This window comes from Tachysurus vachellii, chromosome 10 (assembly GCF_030014155.1).
Source record: "Tachysurus vachellii isolate PV-2020 chromosome 10, HZAU_Pvac_v1, whole genome shotgun sequence".
NCBI classification, from domain to species: Eukaryota; Metazoa; Chordata; class Actinopteri; order Siluriformes; family Bagridae; genus Tachysurus; species Tachysurus vachellii.
Window position 1 is genome coordinate 15,525,250 of NC_083469.1, and position 18,866 is coordinate 15,544,115.

The 18,866-nt window shown below is 37.6% G+C and overlaps 1 protein-coding gene across 2 annotated transcripts; it reads right to left on the reverse strand.

Moving 5' to 3' along the window:
- Positions 1 to 261: 261 nt before the first annotated feature.
- Positions 262 to 16,868, reverse strand: pgfb (placental growth factor b). Of its 2 annotated transcripts, none has more exons than XM_060880307.1 (7): positions 16,356 to 16,868; positions 6,795 to 6,831; positions 3,434 to 3,630; positions 2,330 to 2,409; positions 2,124 to 2,153; positions 1,978 to 2,063; positions 262 to 1,846 (listed from the first exon to the last, which is right to left on the reverse strand). In XM_060880307.1, exons 1-6 carry the CDS (start codon positions 16,419 to 16,421, stop codon positions 1,991 to 1,993), a joined length of 483 nt encoding a protein of 160 aa, XP_060736290.1. In that variant the 5' UTR covers positions 16,422 to 16,868; the 3' UTR covers positions 262 to 1,846; positions 1,978 to 1,990. The 2 variants fall into 2 exon arrangements, with proteins under 2 accessions (XP_060736290.1, XP_060736289.1); XM_060880306.1 differs by having other exon boundaries at positions 1,978 to 2,040; positions 16,356 to 16,859.
- Between the last annotated feature and the right edge of the window lie 1,998 nt (positions 16,869 to 18,866).

Genomic DNA, 18,866 nt, shown 5'->3' on the forward strand with positions numbered 1-18,866 from the left:
TGTCCTTCTTTGACCTTCCACAATATTCCCATGTAAAAGTTGCTCATATATTTTATGCTTGCCCATTTTTTTTGTTGCCACACAACATCTTTGAGAACTTAATGTTCATAATATACAGTATATCTGACGGGGGTGTGATCTATTCATTTCAGTGGATTAACTTCACAGTTCAAATCCAATACAAACTAAAACAAACTGCTTATAACATTGCTATAATAAAGGAGCAACACCTTAGATAATGTATCTCTTTAATAACAGTGGCATGGTAGTAATACATTATCAATATCATATATAAATATGTACAATATACATGAAACTGAAAATAACTTTAAAACTCTTGACCCATGATGGTAATAAAAATGAAAACAATTGCTCTAATGTTCATACTCAGCAACACAATGAAATGCTGCCAGATTTATTGCAATACACTCCTATATTTTTTGATGTGCTAATAAAATCTGAAAAATTTAAGAATTTACACAATACTAATTTGATAAAAGGCTCTTAGTCACTGTTAAGCTGATATTGTCAGTCACATTTGCATTAAAAGGCCAAGTAGTATTAGCAGCAGGTGGTTATTTTTTTTTAATTTGTTTATTATTACTATTTTTATTTTTTTTGATTGAGTCTCATCATGTTGCTGACCTGAACCCATCCTTTTTTGGAACCATTTTACTAGACAAAAATAATCTACTTTTTATTTCCAACTTTAATTTATGTTGATGTACACTCGTCGCTTGTTTTGCAAAATCATAGACACTCTTAAATTCATTGACTCATCCATGAACTGTCATTATTTAAATCATATGTATGCTACAGCAGGTTTGTTTGTTTGGAAAATAATAACCAGTAGAGACACCAGTAGAGGTCACTACTTCAATGTTATTTAACGTAAGAAGTCACTTCGAGCTCTAAAGCTGTCCACGTGCACCCATCCTCATGTAGACTTATTCATGCTCGAGAATTCATTCTGCGAAGTGAATGTTTGTAAGAAAAACTCAGAGATGTAGGACTGGAGCTCTGACAGCTAGAATGCCAAACCAACAGACAGTCTGCTAATGATACAAACATAGAGGAGTCCTGAGGGACAGGGAGAGAAAACTCTTTACAGGGACTGATATTTGTGAAAAGGGAATTATATTAGCAAGTAGGGAGGAGATTCTTAGTCTTTGTCCCAGCTTTCAATTCTTGTATAACTTATTAGCTTTTAGTTATTCTTTTGTAATTACATTTACTCTGAGAATCCATTAATACAAGAAGAAAGAAGCTTAATGCTTATGTTGATGAAGGACACATCAGAAGGGATGATTGTTTGTTTTCTGGCAAAACCATCTGTCTTTGGTTATTACATCTTTTGATCTTTAAAAAAAATCCCAATTTGTACTCATGCCAAAATTCAGCAGAATATTTAGGCAAAAACAGCCAAACATGATCTCTCTTATGGCTTGCAAGCAATAAATAAAATATTTGATGTGTCAGAGATAGTGTGCATAATAATAATAATAATAATAATAATAATAATAATAATAATAATAATAATACATTTTTGATGTTATATAGCCAGTGTTCTGAGGGCTCAGGTTCTAGCTCAGACACTAGGTCTTGGCCCACCACTGTTATGGTCCTTATGAGAGGTGTGAGACGCATGTCTTGGAGTATCACCTCACAAAAGGCACTTCCTGTAGATAAAATGTCCCCGGTGATCTCCCCATCACTATGATGCATCTTGGATCTGTTGGTTGAGGTGACGCAGGATGCTTTAAGAGGCTGGCAGTACACTGAAGGGGCAGTACGGGATGGGCAGAGAGCAGGAAGCCACTGTGTTTACCTTCGAGGAGGCTGGCACCTGCGAGACATGATGTTTTTACATTTTAGTATGCAGCTCAGCATCAGGGAACACAACACTCTGAAAAAGCTTTATTAGATCTGTTTCTAGGAGAAGAACAGATTTGTAAGAAGATAAAATAAATTGTGTACCCATCGCAGTCTTTTACTCGCTGTTTCTCCTTTCTTTTTCTCCCCCTTCCTCTTGGCTTCCACCTACAATGAAAAAAAGATCAACTCTAATTTTGAAATAAATCATTAATCGTTACTTTATAATAAACTGTTGCTAAGAAAGTTACCTGTCATGTTTTGGTGTGCGCTTTCTTAGTCTGATCATCACACCGCATGGGAACAGAGACACAATGAGTTATTAGTGTAAGGTTTTCAAGTTTATTCCAGTCTTGCTGTACTGTTAAATTAATAAACACATCACTCCTCAGAGCTCTGACTGGATGAACACACAAATGATTAAAGCAGAAGAAACCAGGGTGAGTTTTGTACTTACCTACATTCACAGCTTTTATGCTCCACAAAAGTCATCTCCACGTACTCCTGTGCCTGCTCTGCTGGCTTCAGCTTTAATAACTGCATACAAACATAACCGTTACTTTGCTTCTTATATTGCAAAACCTCTGACTGGCTAACTACAGAGGAGCTCAAATGTAGTTCACAGTAACACTGTTTTTTGTTCACAACAACAAAAAAAACGGCATCTACGCAAGAGAAAATACATCGGATATAGTCAAAAATATCTAGTATCTGGATATAAGATCACAATATACCAAATGTAATACATGATTTCTAAATCTAAAACCTTAATCCTCAAGTTTAATAGAGTTGTTCTATTGATATTTTGATCCTATTGACATTTATTTCTATAAGGAAGTTCCATTATCCTCCCATATATGCTTGAAATGAGTAAAAAAAAAAAATCTAGAAATAAGTTTAATAATAATCTTATATTTTGGTTTAATGTAATCTTAATAATAATAAATTGTATTGAAATCATTAACATCAGCTAAAATTATGTAACTACAACTAAGTGTGTTAGAACAGGGTTTTAAAAATAAAATCCAGCACACTGCTTCTCAAGAATATGTAGTTGTTGACTAATACACAGCATCTGTACTCTGAATGTTTCTAAGTAACTTCACATCCCTGTCTGTGACTACACATAAAAAACTGCTAATTACTACCAACACTCCTATTTTGAACAAAGTAAAACTTGTCATGTGCAGTTGTCCAGACCGTGATCTACTTTGATCTGCGCTGTGTGTTTTAAAATGCAGACATGGTAGACTTCTGCCTGCAATTATTGCACAATCAGCACAGCTTTTCATTTCATAGACATTGTTTCCTAAGAATGCTTTTATTCATCTGTTTAGGGCTAATTAGGATTATTTTCTACTAGCTGGGGCACCTGACCCGAAAAGTTAGTTGGATACACTGGATGGTGTTAAATCATTTGTTTTACTCCAGGAGCTTTACATGCAGAAGTAAATGTGCTGAATAAAAGAGACGCTCTGTTTCTGTATTTACTCAGTTGTTGTCACTGTTAGTGAAGACTGGCAGAGATAGTGCACTTCACTATTATTGCTCTAGTACATACTTGTATAGTGACGTTAGAAGTTAACGTGGGGTGGCACTCAAGGTTTTCGTCTCCGCAGCAACCAGCACAACGGACCAATGGCACACAGGAAGGGCTGTATATGTGCTCCACCTCCCCAGGATACTCCTGCACTACATCCACCAGTGTCTCAATGGTGTGGCAGAAGCTCCTTCCCCACACCTCTTGAAACAGGATTACTGCACCCAGGGCAAACAAAAAGGGGAAAGGACAGGCATTATAGGCCAAAGTCTTACACAGATTTGTCTTTTCCTTCTACTAAAACACAATCATATACAATAACACTATGAAATAAGCCAGTGAGTGAACTCCATGGTACGTAGCCACTGAGTTAAATAAGCTGTGTGTTACCCCTTTAACCTATCATCTTATTATTGAAGTATTATTCCATATGGATATTCAATTGCTCAGTGAAGCTGATTATACCAGTGAGGGTTTAATTGTAAGGATATGAGCAATGCTTTTGACACTATTCTCCTCTCTAACACAGGTGCTTGTGGAGTTTCTTATACCTGCAGTCAGCCAGTGGCACATGACAGGATTAGCAGATCATTGTAAGCTCTAGTCACAACCTATCATTGCAAAGAAAGATGTTTTACATTTATTGTAAATACTGGGTCACGCATTACTACACATCTATTGATAGACCTTGACATATATGTACAGGCGCATAGGGAGTTATTTCAAATATTTCACTTAAAGTCCAATAATTCCTTTAAATCTGTGCATCCAAAATGTACACAGATACTATTAAGGAATATTTTGTGAGGATGATTACAAGTTGGTATTTCTAGGTCTGAATGTAGAGATATTTCACTGCTCCCACAGCCGTACTTCATTTCTGCATCGGCATCTGCTTCTCATTATCATAAGAGTAACAGGATAGGACGAGTGGGAGAGATTTAAGATAAAATTTCAAAGCTGCTAATCGATCTGCCACTCCCTACGCAGTCCATCCAGTAATGAAAACAGACAGCACGGGGGGCTTCGGTAGCTTTAGGTTGTCTAGCAGTCCGTTAAGAAAGAAAACATTGTGTATGGAGGAACTTCTGGGGTTAAAGCGTGTGATTCAGTCATTCGATAAAAAACATCAAGCATCACGAGATCACGAGAAGCAAAATAAATGAGCTAATAAAAAATAGTCGAGAGATTGGAATGACTGCCCCAGGGATATTCCACGGTTTACTACGAGGATGAACACACATGCATTCAAATTAATGCCTTTGGGTCAAAGATTTCTGCAAAAACTAAATCCAGCCAACAGTTGCTTCAGTTCCTGACCAGAACATTTTATTTCTTGCCTGAAAGACTTAAGCAATGATTTTCAACACACAAATGTCTTATTTTTATAAACATTTTTAACACTTAAGATTTATTGGTAGATTACTAACATAGTAGTAATGTAGTTTAGTTTAGTCTATTTTAATGTTCAAAAATGAATGTGTGGTATTTGTTTTACTGTTTTTCAGACCTTTTAATGTACACTCAATGACCAAACAGTATTTTCCTCACTTCAAGCAATGCCTTTAAAGTTCTCCCACAATTCCTACCACCCAGGTTTATGTATAGGCACAATTCATTTCACCCCACATGAACTACAAAACAAAAGTAATGTCTATTATTAATAATGACTCAAAAGGTTATAATAATAAAAAAAGAAAAAGCTGAAAACAAAAACCCTTTGTTTACATCGGTGTGTCTGTCATAGATAAAGACTACAAAGTTAAAGTCACTAATTTTACACATCACCATAGCAGCATCCCTAATACTGATATCTAAACTAGCCCACAAACTCTAGCTAACTACCTCATATGCAGCATAGAGAATGAAACTATATTATATGGCCAAAAGTATGTGGAAACCTAACCATCACACTCATATGTACAGTAGGTCTTCCCCAAACTTTTGCCACAATATCTAAACCACAAATTTATCTAAAATGTCTTTTGTAATGCTGTAGCATTACGATTTCTGTTCAATGGAACTAAGAGGCACAAACCTGTTCCAACATGACAATGCCCCTGTGCACAAAGTAAGGTCCATAATGAATTCAGGTGTCCTGCAGAGTGCCCTAACCTCAACCCCAGTGTCCACCTTTGGGCTGAACTTGAACACCCAGACCTCCTCACCTGACATCAGATCCCAACCTCGCTAATTCACTTGTGGCTGAATGTACAAAGCTCAACAGCCACATTGCAAATTTTAGTGGAAAGCCTTCCCAGAAGAGTGGAGGGTTTTATATCCCAATAAATCTGCCATGTAATTTGCCAGCACTTTTTTTTGTTATGGTCAGAAACTTTATATTGTGTATTGCTTCTGGTCACATCCAGCGCATGTATTTTGATTACCTCTGTGTTTGTGCTCTAAATATTTTAAATATATTGTTATCTTATTTGTATATTTTATTCCCCAATCTGTCAAACATGTCAGGAGCAAGCCAGATAGTGTTAGCACACAAGCTAAACTGCAGTGTAACACACAGCCATGATCCGTGAGTCACTAGCTTGCTATTATGACTTTTCTAGCTAAACAGTCACACAACTACGTAAGTACAGTAACAATGCATATTCCACTATAAGGCTTGTATTAAGTCTCATTCATTATATTCTCCCCATATTAGGGAATAAATAATACCATAAATATTCAGCAAGAAATTGGTTTTTCTCTTATAGTATTATCCTGACTCTCACTTTGACTGCTGTTTGTTTGCTCTTTCAAGCTTTACTGTTTCTCTCCCCTGAAAGTCAGTCAGCTCTTGTTTGTCAGTATGTGGCTGTGTAATGACATTTGGTGTTGTATGTGTATTTCTCATCAATTCTAATTTGACAGCCCTGACACCTCACTGGCTGTGAATTAATATGACTCTCAGCAGCTTAATTTAAGCACAAATGAAAGAAAAGCTGTTCCATATTTAGCAATCAAGCTCTGTACGTTTGAGTGTACTGACCTGATGTTTGTACTGTATCTTTGAATCCTTTCCTGTTTTATGCACAATTGTGTACTTTTTTTAAATAATTATGCTCAGACTTGTATTCTTGTTTCCATATTTCCATTAACATATCAACATAAGGTCTATGAGCAATTCTACAAGTTATACCAATGTTCTTTTCAAAATATTAACAAGAATTCTGTCCCACTCTAACCAGCTTAACATTTACACCAGTGTTCATGTAAATATCATTATCAACACACCATTTTGTGCTTTTCCAGTATCAGGAACATCAAACCTCTCTCTCACTTATGTACTATATGCTTTGTACAGTATTATAACAGCAGAGTACTGTAGGAATTTTGTACTGCCTAATTGATATAGATAAGAGGTTGGTTATGTTGATGTTCTTACCTTTAGAGGTACTGTTTGTAGTGCCTGAGTGTGAACACTGCAAAAGATAAAAGAAAGTACCAGATGAGATAATCAGATTAAAGACATTTATCATATATTCAATATGATTATATCTCTTACCACTGATACAGTGATGTAGGTAAATATGTAAAATGGCACAGTCTCTAAGTATACACTTATGTGTATGTACACATGAGGGTTATATAGTGATTAAATGAATAAATTATCCCTTCAGGGATCAATCGTAAATAAAGCTAGATAATCAGATAAATGGATAAATCATTTGATAGAGCTTTAAATGTAACATTAGCATAAATGATAAAACCTTAGCACACACTGGTGGTAAAAGACAGATCTTGGATCCCATTTCAATCCAAAATCACCACAATGTAGCCAGATTTACTAAATTCCCTTTTGTGTCTGTTTAAGTTCTGTTAAATTCTGCAGCATGTGATTCATCTATTTATTTTCTTGTTCGACTATCACCATTTTGTGGATACTCCACATTAAGCCTTGGTTAAACATGACATTTTCTGTGGGACATAAGAACTCCATGACCACATTAACTCTTTAGAAGCTCCAAAAATCCTTCTACATGAAAAATGCTCATTATCATTAACAAACTGCCTTATTGTTTCCTTATAAAATAACACCATAAAGAATATGTACCTCAGTTTAAAGGGAATAAAAACAAACACTATGTTAAATTGTGTTTTTTTCTGGATTGAGATCCTGAGCAGCACTTTGGTTAACTAGAGAAGCAAGCTGATATTATATCATGATTCATTGGTCTGTGAAATTCCTCTGCTGTGGGTCAGGATAAGGAGGCTCAGTGCTCAACAAATTAGCAGGTCAGTGACCTACATTGCCAACCTCCACCTTACACCAGTGTGTTTAGTTCAAAAAAATGTCAGACATGAAGCAAACTTGTGAAGAAAGAGAAATTACACTACAGCACTGGCTAAGGGTTGGGGCACGTTAAAAAATAAATAAATAAAATTAAAAAAGGCAACACATTTACAATCACATTGTCTCTATGATCATACAAAAGGCTGTTTTGTAAACATGTAAGTGCGAAACGTATCATGATCCAAACCAACCTAAAAAAAAAAAGGGCGGGGGGATGACAAGGGGGTTAGTAGTATTTCAGGCAGACTATGTGTTAAGACTTCACCTCACCACAATGGTTCTCTTTGGCAGCGGTCTTGGATGCCTTTCATGGAAAGAATGCTTGAGGTAGCTATGGTGGGGGAGGACTGGCTTTAGGGAAACCTGGCATAATCTACATCAGCCAAAATGAGGCACACACTCAACATCCTCATGTTCCTGGTGCCAGAGAGTGAGTTGCCTCTATAAAATTTTGCAGATTGTTGTGGATATGTGGAAGACTGCACGTATCAACTGCTTGTCTGTGTTCATTTGAACAATACAGAAACGCTGTATCATGATCAATTGGCCTGGATTTGGCCAATGTCCAGCTTTTGCCCATCAGTAATAATTACAAAGACAAGCTCTGCAAAAATCTTAATACAAACCACTTGAAGCACTTCTGTAAAAATTCTTCTGTCTCTTGTATAATGTCAGTGGTATTTCAATGAAACTGACATACAATTGCAAGCATCAGTGTGACGCCCTAGATTTCAGTGAGATTTAAGTTCCACCAGGCTTGACATTTATGTAATTCTCTTTCACATGTTTCACAAGTAAGACAGCAGATATAAATGAGAGAGGTCTAAAGTCATGAGGCAGCTGAGGGAGATGTTTTCTAATCGCATAGTCTGTGGGATCCTGGGCAGGAAGCTTTGAGAGAAAAAAAATAAAGCAAACACAACGATAACTAAATATTTCTGCAGACTTCTGGCTCCTTCTAAAATGTTTATTGTGACAACAATTGGAGATTTTACCATTTTGAAATGGGAAAGTAATACAGGTAAGTAGGTAGTACTACAGATGGAAAAATGCAGTACAACTTGCTGATAATGCACATTTTCCAGAGAAACAGGGGAAATATAATATCCACAATTGATATATAATAGATCATTGCTTTATGTTACTCTCAAAATGGACCAGAAGTACAACATTACTTCTGAGACACATCCTCTGAGAGATTTGGGGCCCTGACAGGTAGAGGATGGTCAGTAAATCTATTAATCCTTTATAATGATATTTCTTTATATGCACACATTACCACCATTTTGCAATAGAACTTCAGGATCTTGTCGGTCTTCATTGAACCACTTCCATAAGTGTTCCTCAAACACCCTTTAAAAGCACTCAACTGGTATAGATCTGTCAAATTAAAGTCTGCTGAAGGAGTGAAATGAACGTCTGTATTTCGAGTAAATGTGATAAGTACTACAGTGCCTTCTGTCTTAAAAAGCTGATGCTTTCCAGCTGCTCAACATGTTGAGGTCAAATTAAAGAAAAGGTGATCCAGATTTAGGCGAAAAAAGGCTGCTTTTTACTGATTGATGAGTGTGCTGTCGTGTACTCGATCCTCTTCTCTGTATCACTCACACTCAATTTGACCATTGTACAAACCAGCATAAGGAAATTCACCAGTGTTAAATGACACTGAGTTTGACTCTCCAGATGTTAATTCAAGAGCAGTAATCAGGCAAGGCATCATACAACAACATATGTAAAGACAACACATTGGCCCTACATATATGGGCCAGTCCAGAGTAATTGTGCTCCCTATTACAGTAAATGCTGCCGTGGGTGTGTAAAAGGGAATAAATTGCCTCCAGATGAGAGATTAAAGGCCACTGAGCAGATGACAGTCCCTTGAGTGCCACCAAAGGAAGGAGAGGTCTATGTTTCCAGATTGTGATTGCACTCTGTCCCCTGGGCCAGGAGAAGGCCTGCACAGGAAGAAGCAGATCTCCTGTCACCACTACAACTGTATTTACAAATGTCTAGTCCAATTGCGTGTGAACAAGACTGTGGAGCTGGATTCTGAAGCATTGAAAGGCTGAAAAGGGTCAAAACCACATATTTTCAGGAAAAGTGCTAGAGAATTGCTTATAGTGTTTATTGACAAGATTTATATAACACAACCATGCCCAGGGGAGATACCTCTGTTTCCAGCATGCATTTATGTGTATTATGTTTGATTGTGCCAAGAAAAAAATCCATTGGCAGTGCATTTAAACTGAAGTGGTCATATGTAGATAATATCAATAGCAAAACAGATGATGTTTACAGTTCAGGTCCCAAATGTTAACCTCAAAACCACGGTAATACAATACATTGTGTTAAACAGTATGACAGTAACAGCACTGCTATGTGTATGTATATGCAGGATTAGATTTCAGTATTATTACCTGAAAACACAGGTGTTTACATTACCAGCTGCTTTATCAGTGGTTCTTACATAAATAGCACCTTCATGGCAGAACTGAAGCAGAGGAAGCCGATACACACAGCAACAGCTGGCCAGACTCAAGTATTACGTGCTGATAGGGAGGAAACACCTGTAGTGAATCCCATCTTCAAATTGCATGCTGAAGCACAGAAGCTACCGCAGACCCTGCTCTCTATCCAGCTCTTATTACCTTTAATAACACTGTGCTTTTACAAGTATACTGCATACTCTTCCTCACTGCTGAGCCAAGAGTGTATAGAGAGCTGAAAACACCAACATGGGTCAATGTCATCATTGCTCCAGCTGTTTAAATGAGACAGAAGGAGATGACCTGGACAGGAAACCGACATTAAAAGGGCAACGGTTCAATACACCCTCCCTCTCAGCATTCTGCCCCCCATCCTGCACAGGAAAGGTGAAAGATAAGAATACATAGAACGGAAAGCAGGGGGGAAACAGAGATGAACTGTATAGGACACAACAGAGGGTACAAACAAGGAAGGAACAGAGGAATATCACATCATATGACACTTAAGAGAGAATATGTGGCATCTGGGGCATAAAAGTCCAGGCAGAAAATAGCACAAAGGAAAATACATAAATACCTTATGAAAGGATGTAAACCTGCATGCTAGAACAATGCAGTTGATCACATAGTCAGGTGATTGTGGTATTTCATGGCAGTTTCCTGACAGGTGCCTCCTTTTAGAACAAAACCATGCACTCATGAGCAGAAACTAACCTGCATGAGAAGCCTGTGTCAGAAAACTTCCAACACAAATTTCTTTAATCCATATGAATGACAAATATTTGGAATACAAAGCCATGAATCATGTTTGCAATAAAACAAATTGCCAGAATAAACACCATGAACAAAAACTCAAAGAGCAAAATAGACTTGTCTTTTCACTAATAGCCATTTCCATAATGCCTCAAACATAATTATATAAATGAAGTTTAATAAATGTAATTTATTCACTTTTACTGCACAATGTTTAGGAAGATAAAGATCTCCATTTGTGTGGGATCAAACAAGTTCAAAAACAATGAAGATACAGTCTCGCTGTAGAAATGCAATGGGCATGCAGGTAGGTCTACAAAAGGTAACAAAAAGAAATGAAGATAAATCATGTGAGTGATACAGCAGCCGAATTCAAGTAAAAAAAAAAAAAGAAATGTTTTAGGGGAAAAAATAAACAAGACTGTTCAAGTGGGTGCAGCCTTTTTTAAATTAACCAGTCAAATTCAAACTCATATTTAAAAGTAATTATCATATACCTCTATTACTGAGGTGATTGTGATTAACCCCTGGTTAACATAATCTTACTTTCATCCAACTGCTAAAGCCATGTTCTGCAAAGAGTTAACAATGCATGCATGGGATCTCATTGTTAAAAGGTACTGATTAAGAGATGTATACATCTTCAGCCATACATGAACACCATAAAGGCTATCAATGAGTGGAGAAAATAAGATAGCTTTACCTGGTGTTACCTAGAACACAACATCCATTCAAAACAGGTAAAAGGACAAGAACAAACCTCCCATGGAGGCAGCAAGACCCCTACAGCAACACAGGAGATGCTGGAATATCTAGCAAGCACTGTCCACTCACTGTATGTGACAACAATCTATTCTGTTCTTCACGTACCTAGTCTATGGGGTAGGCTGTCTAGACGGAAGCCTTTTCTCATGAAAAAATATCCAGCTGTTTAAATAATTCCAAGGCATACAGCAAAATGTGTTATGTGCTGGTGTCATTATAGGCAAAGTTTTACCCCAAAAACATTGTAGCATGGTGGTGGCAGCATATTGGTTCAAAGAAAAAAAAATTCACCTCTAAGCATGATAATGACCCAAAGCACAAAATCAACAATGGAATGGCTTGAGAAGAAGATCAGCGATGTGGAATGATCCTGTCAAGTCTTGGAAAAAAAGTGGAATAAAACTGGCAAAACAACATGTACTAAGCTGGTGGATTCTTACCGCAAAAGAGTGCAAATTAAAGCAAAATGTACTTTAACAGTGTTACTTTAAGGGTGTGCTCACTGCAACCAGTTTTCCTCCTCCAAGCCCTGTTCTTAAAAAAGTTTCTATCTGTTTTTCATTTGAATTTTGTTTCTTACTATATCACTTTTAATGTGGACAAAGATCTGACATGATTTGATTTAACAGTGATGTGTAGACTTTTTCTATCCTCTGTAACTCTTTATGCTGGTTAAGTGATATGTAGTATTAGATGCTTGTCTCCATACATTTTCTCTGGACTTATATTATACACATCATTAGGGAAATTAAGGATACACCGCTCACACTCTTTCTATTTTTAATATATCACCAATAGCAGAGCTTTTTAGTATTAACTGAAACCTGATGCTGATCTGATGACACTGTTTCAGTAGTAGAATTGCTATAGTGATGGCAGCTTTAACACTTTGTTCAAGTGCATGATATGTGTTGTTTCAATCATTAATTATCAAATATGTTAACATCAATTGGTCACATCTGAGCCCATATCAACAAGTAGACTTTCATGACAGTATCAGCCCTGATACCAATATTTCCCATTTTATAATGCATTGTAATAAGCTTTTTAATATGTCCTGTCCTAATATGTCCAAGATAAGTGACTCTAAATTTCTCATAGATATAAATGAGTGTGTGGAGCTCTAATGGACTTATGCCCTATCTGCACCTCATTTCTGCAAAATGGCCAGTATTCTGGGTCTGGCTCTGAATCCACTGCAAGCCTGAACAAAATATGCAACACACCGCTGAAATATATACAAATTAATTTAACTACTGCAAAGCTTACCATTAAACAGTTATTAAAGATGAATTAATAAACAAGGTAAACATGTCAGACAGCACTGTGAAAGTACTCAGCAAGCTCCCAAGTGAATGAACGTGGACTTTCTTTGGCGCTTAATATGTATGTATCAGGCTGGCATTATGGGAACATTTGTAGATGTGAGCATAGCATCATAGTCAGATGCAGCTGCTTAATTTTTAAGGTTTATGTTACTTTGTGGTGGAGAAAGACTGAAGAACCTGCTCACAGGCAAATCTAAAATCAGAGTCCTCCATTTAAAGGAGGAGTGCAGGACAAGACATCTATTATTGGTTTTCCCAACTGCATGGCCAATATTTACTTTCCATTCTGTTGAGTTTTTTCTGTTGGAGTGGCCAAGAAGTAAAGACAGACAGAGAAGTGGAGGCAGTTAGTGAGGAACAGAATTCTCAGGATAAACTGAATGAGAAGGAATATGACTACATTTACATTTACATCATTTGGCAGATGCCCATGTCCAAAGCGACTTACATTACCTCATTTTTTAATACAGCTGAGCAATTGAGGGTTAAGGGCCTTGCTCAGGGGCCCAACGCCTTAACCACTAGGCTACCACATGCTCCAAAAGATTAAATTCTAAACATTTCTAAGCTTTAGTCTGTTGAGCTCAAAAGCATTAAAGGTGACCACATTAAATTTCAAGACAAGGAGAGAACTGCATAAGGGTCTATAAGTGTGCAGCTTTTGCTGAGATAAACAAAACCCTACAACACAAGGCTTCCCTTTCAGAAAATGTTCCAAGAATAATCCATCTAGAGAATGTTATAAGAATATGTCATATTGGGTCTCCACCAACAGGTCTATGGTTTGAAAGTTGTTGTCCACTTGTTTTATTTGGTGTAATGTTTATTAATTTTGTGCATAATACTATATGAAAAAAAAATTCTAGGCAGAAATATTCATACATTTTTAGATGTGCTCTTCTATGATGCACAACAGCACCACCTATGTAAGATGGGCAGCAGGATTACTCACTCACTCTCACTCATTCTTCTTATATAATAAGATAATCTCTTATCCGAACTACCTCAGAGGTCACGGGGAGCCTGTGCCTATCTCAGGCGTCATCGGGCATCAAGGCAAGATACACCCTGGACAGCGTGCCAACCCATCGCAGGGCACACACACTGTCATTCACTCACGCAATCACACACTACGGACAATTTTCCAGAGATGCCAATCAACCTACCATGCATGTCTTTGAACCGGGGGAGGAAACCGGAGTACCCAGAGGAAACCCCCGAGGCACGGGGAGAACATGCAAACTCCACACACACAAGGCGGAGGCGGGAATCGAACCCCCAACCCTGGAGGTGTGAGGCGAACGTGCTAACCACTAAGCCACCGTGCCACCCACAGCAGGATCATTTACCCTCAATAAATTATCTGGTGAAACGTAACCAGTTGCATACTGTACTTAGAGACTTGGTCTGGGGTCATAGATTTTAATGATCTGATATTAATAAATTGATATTAGTAAAAACAAGTGGTGGAACAAAATTATGGTTTTAACATGGGATATAACAGATAGCAAAGTAAATAAAACAACTTACTATATTTAACTATTTTGCTAAAACATTTCGCTTACCAGGAATATAAGAAAGATGAAAGATCTCTGAAAGCTGGCTGTTTGATGCATGACAGGTACAGCTACTCTGTTAAGTACGAGTGACTTCTGTTCTGAAACCTCAGACGAGGATTTTACTCATATTTTCACTGAGCTTTCGTGAGCTGATTATCAAGTTCCATAAACGTAATAGTGAGTCCTTACTTACTCAAGTGATATCAGTCATTACTGGCCTGCATCGTACAAATCCCTTTGAATTACAGAAAACTGGAGTTTTGCCACATCTCAGTGACAGAGGAGGGGAGTGTGAGAGCAGAGAAAATGGAACAAATGAAAGGGCTGTAAGAGAGACGTGAAGCATGTCGAGGGAAATGAAGCAAAAGAAAGAAAAGAATAACTAAGAGTTTGAGAGGGAAGGGGGAAGGGAGGGAGCAAGCAAGTGAGTGAGGGAGAGAGAAAGAGAGAGAGAGAGAGAGAGAGAGAGAGAGCTTGGGAAGGTTCCAGTCTTTTGTGTGAACTCTTCAGTTAAAGCATTCAGGGAAGGATTCGTTAATGAGCAGCAGTGAATGAACTTGAAAAACTTCTGCCATGTGTTAAACGTTCACTCCCACTACAAGAGTGCTTGACTGAAAGTCTGTTCAAAGTCAGAAACAACCGATCTTTGGAAACATCTTAGATCTCAAATCACAAAGGACAGTAAAAGTGTTGGCACGAGCACTAAACACACACGCACACACTTTGAAAGATAAAAGGAACTCGGCTGTATTTTGGGGGGATGTCTGAGATGTGCTGGTGAAAATTTATTAGCTGTTAATACTGAGCGAAGGAACATGCAGGTGGAGCTTGTTCTGTCCTACTAGACGTCCGACAGATGAGACGTGCATGATGTCCTTTCAAACACAGTGACCTTAATCCGTACAGGTACAGCTTGTTTTCTAAATCAGCTTGAAGCATCATGTTGATTAACAAAAGTGACACTAAATGAAGTGGGGACACAGACATAGTGTTAAAACGTGATAACATTTTGATATCTTCTGAAGTTTTTTGACTTCTGCAGTAAAAAGCTGTTAGGCTGTTATTAGATCTAGTTTTTTTTTATCTTGAAAGGAATATGTACCTTGTCTGAGCTGATGGACTCTCAGGTGGAGAGAAAGAGAGATTCATGCCCAAGTTCAGCTTAGCAGGTTCACAGAGTATGAACTTTATTTGGACAAAACATTTCTATTTTTTCTACAATTAAACTAACGTGGCATAGTTATATAAAAGGGTGAAGAGCTGCACTCCACTTAATTAAGTGAACGTCATTGTGAATCTCCAGGATGACGCAATCACCGCGCGCACGCTTTGGGAGGCTCGTTGGACACAAAGTCTGATGGACACAAACACACGAGGGTCAAACTGGGTGATGCAGTCGGTCACGTTCACTACATGACTCGACACTTTCGACGTGGAACCAATTCAAAAAGAGATCAGGTTATAATCTACAGAGACAATGAAACACCCAACAGACCACGCCGGCTTTGCTGAGTGGGATGTTTTACTTCTGCGCTTAGGCAGGTTAATAAAAGGTTACTAGGGTTTGTTTGGAAAGCTGCACTGACGCGTTTCTGGATATTTGCCTTTACCACCAAAGTGCGCACTTTACCGGCGAACCATTTAGTCGCACAAAAGAAGTCTGAAAAAATGTGCCGGAAATGGACGTAAACTTGCACTTGCAGCGAACCTGTGTGTGTGTGTGTGTGTGTGTGTGTGTGTGTGTGTGTGTGTGTGTGTTACCTGCGCAGGGGGCAGCGTCAGGAGCGCAGCCGCTACGACCTGCACCAGCGACGCCAAGACGCTCATGTTGGGATATTTCAGTGCCAAAGACCTGAGTCCACTCGCTTCAGTGACAGAAATCCACTTCCGACAAAACTACGCAAAAGTTCAAAAAAGTCAGAAATATAATCCCACGAAAAGAAGAAGAAACAACTTGAGTGTTTCGTTATCAGCCGCTGAGTAAAGATGCGCGCAACCGTCCCTTCCTTAGGGATCAGATAAACATCTAAAACTTCAAACGTTTCTCAGCACAGCCGTATCAGATCTTTGAATGGCTCCTAAACGGAAACATCTCAGAGACACTGAAGACACGATGAAAACTAGGTACTACGTTTGTGACTTAATGTCAGCGTGTAGGTGCTTTTAATTCGTGCGCTTTAAAGCGTCCTTGTGCTGATCACCCTGCGCGTTTCCTCTACATGCGCACACATTCGGGCTACTAATTGGCCCTCAGCACATTTCAACAAGTTGCTTGTTTAAATCTCCTCCTCCAGCGCCTTTCACACTCGCCCCATCCCCACCCTCTTTCTCCTTCTCCTCGTCTCTCTCCCTTTTTCTCTACCTTGCTCTCTTATGCCGTTTACCGTTAGACGTTAAACTCATCATGTGCTGCTATGTACACAATAAAGTAGAAAAAGCACCAAATCCATTGCATCTGTATGAAAACAAGTTTTCTGCATTCTCAGGAAGATTTTTTTAATGCAATCTTTAATGGACCTCTCTCTCCTTTCAATATCTCTATACAATCTCTATTCAGTCTATTCACTCATTCATTACCTTTCATTACCTTTTATTGGTGTTATTAATATATAGTAAAAAAAAAAAAGGTCATGTTAATATTTGTCCATTTACTGCTGACGTACGTGGTCAAAAGCCCCGGAATTCATTTTTTATTTTGAGTAAAACAGCAGGGGTGGACAGCAAGACCAGAAAAAGAACAGTCTCAGAATAGGCATCCTGAGAAACAAACCACACAACTCTCTGGGTAAACTGGATTATAATTTCAGCAATAAATGCATTACTGTGTTTAAATTATAGTTAGACACCAAAGAGGTAAATTAACTAATTCATGAAGATGTTTAATGCTGTGTCTTTTGGGGAAGATTCCTCCTCCTTCCTGTAGCTTTCATTCTTCCAATTCCTCACACAACATTTGTCCTCTATATAGTGGTGTGGTGTTTGCAGTAATGTAGGAATGCACAAGTTAGAGATCCTTGAGCAGTTTCACTGCATTCTTTGCCTTGTGTTGAATGACAGGGCTGCAGTGAGCTATTGTAGAGAGCACACTTAGGCAGACAGTGTGAACAAACAGACAGTTTTCCGCTCCTTTAAAATATCTCTAACATACATTGTACTAGGTTAAAGGAAAGGATTCACTAGCAGGTTGCGGGGTGCTGTAATTTCTATTATATTATGGATAATCCATATTTAATTCAATTGTGTGTAACCCTGTAAGGACAGTACCATTTAATTTGTCATAATGCGGCAAAATCTCAAATTTGATCTCAAATCAGATTACACCACAGTTCAGCTGCAAGGTTTATATTAAAGTGTTTGTGCTAATACATTCTTTCTAAATAAGAAGTTACAACATCCAATATAACAGGACAGACAGATTAAAAAGACATAACTGATTAAAAAATAGACAAGATGATAACTGATTAACTGATTAAAAAAAGACATAACGATTAAAAAAGACATCAAGAGAGAACAGAAAAGTTGGTAAGGAAACAACTTTTTGGCTATTAAAGCTGGATAAAAGTGTACAACTGTAGCATAAATATTATATTGTATACCAAAACATAGCAAAAACCTGAAACCTTAATAATAAGTGATAACAGGAACTATATTGTTTTGCGAATGTTCCTTTATGTTCCTAATCTTAAATGTAGCTAGATAAAAAAGTTTGATCTGTCCATCTTTATAAAATAAAAACTTGCTGTGGTATTAGAGGAATGCACTTGGACTTATTATCAATTTATCAATCTCTTGTTAATTTCCAGATACTGGAAGCTTTCTAAATGTCTGTTTCTGTTCTAATCATTTACTGTATATAATTATAGTCAAGATTTCTTTCGTCAGTTTGCCATTGTGTTGTAAATAATTTCATGTAAGGATTCACGATCCAGTAAACTACCAAAATCAACCCATTTTCTTTTAATAATTAAATATATTGATGTTAATGTACAGAATATAACTTTGTTTTTTAACAAAACATTTAAGCTCCACTTGACTTTCTCATACTGCTCCTTTAAACTCCTGCACTATAATTGCACTAATAATTACCAGTATCTGGATATGGAAAAAAGTAAATGTCCTTAAATGTTTATTTGTAGTTTTTATGTTTTAATTCGGGATGAAAAATTAAACCAAAGCAGAAATTTTGCAGATTACAGGTTTGTTCAGACTCGCTCCTGACAGGGAGGCGACTCCTAGAATAAGGAAAAGCTTAAACTAATAATGGCCATCGCA

What these genes read in the sequence shown, in the direction of transcription:
- pgfb (XM_060880306.1), bottom strand. Translation starts at nt 16,421, where the DNA reads ATGAGCGTCTTGGCGTCGCTGGTGCAGGTCGTAGCGGCTGCGCTCCTG. An exon ending in TGACGCTGCCCCCTGCGCAG is followed by an intron (nt 6,832 to 16,355) that starts GTAACACACACA and finishes TATCTTTTGCAG; the next exon opens with TGTTCACACTCAGGCACTAC. An exon ending in CTTCTAACGTCACTATACAA is followed by an intron (nt 2,410 to 3,433) that starts GTATGTACTAGA and finishes GTTTGTATGCAG; the next exon opens with TTATTAAAGCTGAAGCCAGC.